Source organism: Monodelphis domestica, chromosome 1 (genome assembly GCF_027887165.1).
Source record: "Monodelphis domestica isolate mMonDom1 chromosome 1, mMonDom1.pri, whole genome shotgun sequence".
In the NCBI taxonomy this organism is placed as follows: Eukaryota; Metazoa; Chordata; class Mammalia; order Didelphimorphia; family Didelphidae; genus Monodelphis; species Monodelphis domestica.
The window spans coordinates 715415755-715421846 of NC_077227.1; the positions used below are offsets into that span (position 1 = coordinate 715415755).

General features: G+C 45.1%; 1 protein-coding gene across 1 annotated transcript; it reads right to left on the reverse strand.

Moving 5' to 3' along the window:
* Positions 1–4002: 4002 nt before the first annotated feature.
* MSANTD5 (Myb/SANT DNA binding domain containing 5) lies at positions 4003–5477 on the reverse strand. Its single transcript, XM_007477517.2, has 2 exons — positions 5387–5477; positions 4003–4540 (listed from the first exon to the last, which is right to left on the reverse strand). The coding sequence occupies exons 1-2, from the start codon at positions 5475–5477 to the stop codon at positions 4107–4109; spliced, it is 525 nt and encodes a 174-aa protein (XP_007477579.2). The 3' UTR covers positions 4003–4106.
* Between the last annotated feature and the right edge of the window lie 615 nt (positions 5478–6092).

The following is a 6092-nucleotide window of genomic DNA, read 5'->3' on the forward strand; positions in this document are numbered from 1 at the left end:
CCTCTTGAGGGCCCAGTGCAACAAGGGATTAGAAGGAATTAGTGACAGACCAACCTGGGAGGAGAAAACCCCCCAAATCCCTTTTGATTTGGGTGATTTACTTGGGAGTGAATGGACAGATCCCTCAGACCCTTTCATGCACAACTCTATCAGGGACTCTGTATCTATCAGAAGCCCCTGGCTATGTTTGCCCATCTACAGGGCCACCATCAAGCAAATCAGGGGGAGAATTCTATTGTGCAGCCTGGGGATGTGGAACTGTTGCCCAGTGGCGGCAGGAGGACCCTGATAGATATCATACTGCAAAGGGGGGAAGCAGGGTCTAGGATGTCCCCCACGATTTCAGGAGTCCCCTTTCCCTGACTATTAAAAAACCCAGAGGATAAAGAATGTTTACTAGGCCGGACATGGGGACTTAGGCTGGATGTGGGAGGCCATGACCCAGGGAGAGAATTTACAGAACAACAAATAGCTGCCCTCACAGAGAGCAATCCCTCCTCACTATGCTTACAACTGTCTTTTTAGACCTTAATGAATTAGAAATGTTAATTTCCTGGAAAAATCACTGTCCTCGTTGGCAGAAATGGATCTCCAAAATAGATGGGGACTCAACCTCCTTTTCTTTTAGCAGGGAGGACTCTGGTATTGGGAGAATCCTGCTGTTTTTAAGCTTTTGGCGTTGAGATTACATTATTCTCCTCTGTCTGATGAGTCAAGGATTTGACTCCCCCCCCCAACAGAAAAAAGAGGGAATGAAGTAGCCCCAGAAAGACCAAAGATGGACTCATCATTTCTAATAGCACAATGAGTTAGAGTTGTTCTATATCTAATGAAGTATTCTCGTTAGTTACCTTCTCTCTCCTTGCCTCCACATTACCTGGTTGGAAGGAGGTATAGACATTTTTTAAAATCCAGAGAACTAACTCTTTAAAGATGCAGGAATTTATTTTAGTCATTGATGGGGATCCAAGGAACAAAGAGAATTCATGTCAGCACTTCTTTCAGACTTCTATACTTAGATACCACTTCTTCCAGGGCTGTGAAGTGAAGAACCAGAGAAAGCCAGTATGGAATGAACACTCAGCTCTGTTAGCACACATAAACTCAGCTTCAGCCCTTCTTTTAAGCCCTATATTTCAGTTTCTCCATCTGCACATAATCTTTAAGGTTGCTTCCAACCTATAGAATATTTGGGGGAAAATCTTGACAGCAAAAGCTGGTATGTGACAGGCAAGAGCCTAAAGGGTAGGGATACAAATAAGAAGACAAATGCCATCAATAAATTTTAAAGTGATTTCTGGGAGCCATCAGGCCACAATGCCTTGACATAGTCGTGTGTGGTAGCTAAGGAGACCAGAGTGGCTTTTGGCAAGATGTGATTGTCCACTCAGTCACCCTTGCATGACCTCTCTTATCAATGTCCCTTGCCTATGGAATTGACATGATTATTATTCCCCCCCAGTCTCAGAAGGAATAATGCAAGAGCAAAACACCTGTACCCTAATACCCCAAAACATCACCAAAAGATCAGACCCTTAAACCCAATCCCAAAAAGACTATCATGCGTTAACTTTTACTTAGGTACACAATTCCCTGCAAAACTAGTTACAAGCCAAGCTCAAAACTTTCCCATTCACAGAAACCTGTTCTCATGACGCCAGCACACAAATCAATCATAGAGGCCCATACAATAAGTACAAGTACATCAAGCTTCAATATACCTCAGTGACTTGATTACACAAATCAGTAACTCAGAAACTCCCTACTAAAAACCTTGAAAAATGATCAGTCTAAATTTGAATTGTGTTCCCAGTACCCCTCAACCTCAATGATAAGATTGTTCAATTGTCTTTTAAGAACTGTGGATTAATTATTCCATTTTATTAAAAGCAATAAGTAATTTTTCTTGATTGTAAACTTAAAACTTCTCACAGGTTAATGAGAAAATTAAGCCACCTGTGACAAAATAATTTCTCTTGTATGCTGTCTGTAATCACAAAATAAGAATATAGACTGTTAATCAAGTGATTTGTTAAAAGTTAATGTATCACTTTTCCAATTATCTCTCTTTGAACATGTGTGTTAGGTAATGCATCTGTGTGCCAAGAAAATGGGAATAAAACTAAAAACCAGGCATGGGGATGGCGGAGCTGCAATCAGATGCAAAGCAATGGCTGTAATGATTAATCTGTCTTCCCTTTGTTATTTTGACTGATTGTTCTCCATGTGTCAGGAACCCCTGGAGTCGCCAGTGAAGCTGGACCCCTGGCAATTGATGAGGGTTTAAACTTGAGATTTGGGCCTGAGAGCAGAGAGTTCGGGCCCCATTTGAGTGAGAGATTTAAAGTAGTCCCTTCTATGGGAGCCAGGATAGACATGATTTCCTTTGAGCCAATAGACACTAAGCAGAGCAAAAATACTCTGATATACTTGGGATTCCTGACTCAGCCTTCAGGAGGGGGGTCTTGCAATTTCCATCAGATGGGCCTCTCTCTTACTTATTCTGGGTCTATTCTTTTCCATGTATGATCTCCCACCTTTCCCCAATGATTTCCAGAAAGATGACAATTCACAACTTGATGAATAGCTTGGTTTATTTGGATATGTCCAACCAAGAGAAAGGCATGTCAAATGAATACATAAAAGCATGAGTGTAGAAACCTACTCAGAGCTGCTAACAGGCAAGTCTTTCCAAAGCAGGTGAAGGATTACTTTGTGTATTTGAGGAGAGACTTGATGTCTTTTCTTGAAGATTCCCTCTCATGTTCAGACATAGTGGTTGGGAAAGAAATACCAAGGTGGGTAGAAGAATGGTACAGGTCCATTGGGAAGGGGAAGGGGTGACGGACATGGAGGGAAGTATTCAAATATCTGTTGGTTTGGGATATAAAATGGTTGAGAGTAGGAGATCTGTGGAGGTTCTTGGGTGGGAGTGTTCTCAGATGACTCCTCATTCAGAACTGAAGAATTAGTTGGTGCAGTCTGTGGGATCTCTGCTGCTGGGTCTTGAGATGTGTTTCCAACTTGCTCTTCATGGTCCATGTTAAACAAATAGGTCACAGTGGAAGGGATCTTCTCAGGTTGATCTTGAGTGGTTTCCTCACCTGCCTCTTCCTTGTTCCCAGAGACAACAATGGAAGAGATCCCCTGGGCTAGATCTTGGGGGGTATTCTCACACGACTCTTTGTTGTCCATGTTCGCCAAAGGGGCAGCAGTGGGAGGGATCTCCTGAGGTTGCTCCTGAGGTCTGTCCTGTGTCCATTTGTGCTGAACACAGGAAAATGGTAGTGATAGGTTTGGGATGGTCTGTGGTGGATAATGGAAAATATTCTCTTGGGTCAAGTGGCTTGGTCTGAAGATAGGTGGGCCAAATGTCCATGGGACACCTAGGGGTAGACTCTGGTGGGTATTCTCACATGACTCTTCATTGTTCGTGTTGATCAAAGGGGCAGCAGTGGGAGGGATCTCCTGTGGTTGTTCCTGGGGACTGTCCTGTGTTCCTAGGTGCTGAACATAGACTTGTGTTGGATAGTGGAAAATATTCTCCTGGGTCAAGTGGTTTGGTCTGAAGATAGGTGGGCCTGGGATCCATGGGACCCCTTGGGGCACACTCTGGGGGAGGTTCTCCTGTGAAGTTTGGATCAGAAGGCAGGGAGGAGTCATTGATGGATGTTGGGGGGTATTCCCAGCTGTCATATGCCTTGGGTTATGGATAAAATGTCTGGGAGTGCTTGGCTTTGCTTGGGGTGGCTCCTGGGGGGTGTTCAGGACTGTTTGTCTGTTTTCTATGTGGGAAATGGAAGTTTTATTCCTAGCCATCTCCTGGGGTGGCACCTGGCTTCGCCAGGGAGCGGTCCATGTTGGGGTTGGTTTCCAACTATATGCCCCTGTGAAAGAAACAAGAGAAGTATAAGAGACAGAAATGGTTGAAGGTCTCTCCCTTTGTCCCCATTTCCCTGTTCTGCTCCTTGATTCAGGTTTCAGATGAGCTCCAGTATGATGGGTGTTATCAGCCCTAGGCGGGAAAACCATGGGAAGGACATTTCACCCTTCTGACCCTTCCTAGTGCCCTTCAGGAAGAATAGAGACTGGGACTCTTGGGTCCCCTAAGTTCCCTGCCTGAGCAGAGTGAAGCTGCTAAATCCATTTTCCTCAATCTTACCTGAAGGTTCATAAACTTTGGGCTCATCCTTATGGCCTTCAGGACAGGCATATATGAAGGGCAGAACTTTTTCCAAACCTTCATGAAATGGGTGAATGATGGGGTCCCCCTGCTTGTTCTGGTTGGCCTCCTGGATACTCCAGTACATATCTTCCAAGGATAGCATCATGTTCCGACACTGCACCCAGCTACACTGCACACCCTGCATTTGTAAACGATTGGCTATCCCCTTGCAGATGTTTCGCAGTTTCTTCCCAGCTATCCTCATACTCTGGATGTCAGAGGATGCCCACACATCCAGAAGGATACGAATGGACTCTGGACTCCAGGTGTCCTCTTGAGGTGCAGAAAGGTTAGGCCTCTCCTTTCTTCTAGTGGCTGGAGGAGACATGAAGGAATGGTTAGAGTTCTGGACAGCACACATAGATGGGCGCTGAGTCTGTCCCAAGATTTAGACATCATCCTATATGATAATATAGAAAGAGGAGGTCTCCAGGAAGCAGATCAGAGCTCAACCTAGAGCTCTGCTCTCCAGTTCTCTAATGTTTTAAGATCTCATTTTTCCCAATGACATGTTAAAAGTTCTTAACATTTCTTTTTGATAAAAACCTTTTGAATTCCAAATTCTCTCCCCCCCTTCAATGAGACAGTAAGCAATCTCATATAGATTTTACATGTATAAACAGGGCAAACTTCTTTCCATATTAGTCATTTGGAGGAAGAGAACTCAAACAAAAAAAAAAAGAAAAAATGAGTGAAATACTGGGCACCATTTTTGCAAATAAAAGTCTCAGTGGCCTCTGGCTCTGAGAGTTCAAGGGACTTGGGCAGGGGTCCTTGTTGAGCAGGCATTAGAGGCAGGCACTGACCCCAGCTCTTCCTGCCTCAGAGGCAGGTTTGTTGCTCTCCAACAAGATTCAGCCCAGGTTCCAAAGGAATGAGGATGCTCTGAGAGGGGAATGGCTTCCCCACAGTCCTGGGGCTGCTGAGGATCTGGGCAGGGAATAAAGTTGCTTCTTGCTCACTGAGTTCTCTCTTTGCTCTATTTATGCCAAAGGATGGGCAGGGTCACTAGTTATCAGTGTCAGAGATTGCCTGCCCTCTACTAAGCAGCCTCCCATCCTTGCCCTGAGGAGGGAGGCCTCAATGGGGAGGGTGAGGATAGGAGAAAGGATCAGTGTGAAATTCCAGGCACCCAAAGTTTCCAAGGGCAGGGGATGGTACCTGGAGGTTGGGGGGCTGGTTCTGCAGTTGCTGGTCTGTTGTCATGATCCTCCAAGACGGAACAATTCATTTTCTCCAGCTGCTTGGCCATTTCTGGTGATCTGGGAGGGAAGGGACAAGTCTTTAGTTTTCTCAGAAACAGGACATTCACCCTGACATCTCCAGGTGACCCTCTGCAAAGAGGGATCCATTCATTGTGGCTCCTTAGGAACTGGCTTCCCTTTAGCCGAGGCTTGTGTGCAGGAGCAGATCAGATGGAACCAGACATTTCTATGGGACTTTGCAGTTTACAGACCACTTGGCTCACATCCACCCTGTGCAGCAGAGCAATTTCTCCTTTTCTAGAAAGGGGGAAAGAGTCTCAGCTTAGGCAAGTGACATGCTCCTGATCTCACAGTAACTAAGTGTGTAAGCTTGGACTGACTGATTGGAGGTCCTCAGGTTTTTCCTCTTCCACTAGAGTCACTGAGCTCCTGATCATCTGCTTATAACTGAAGCATCCCTTTTGCCAGTCATATTCTGAAGCCTTGGATCCTAAACCTTGATAGTGTTCCTAGAATATCAGAATAAGAAATGATCCCAGAAGCCAAGGCAACCTATTCCTTAATGAGAACATCCAAGGACCAAGGCCCCAAATGTTGTCTTCCAGATTCTGACCACATCCCTGATCTGATTAATTGTATAGATGGGGCAATAGGCCCAGAAA

Excerpts from the sequence above, each read along its gene's own strand:
- MSANTD5 (XM_007477517.2), bottom strand. The coding sequence starts at position 5,477 with ATGGCCAAGCAGCTGGAGAAAATGAATTGTTCCGTCTTGGAGGATCAT. Across the intron at positions 4,541-5,386 it reads ACCAGCCCCCCAACCTCCAG|CCACTAGAAGAAAGGAGAGG; the intron begins GTACCATCCCCT and ends TGTCTCCTCCAG.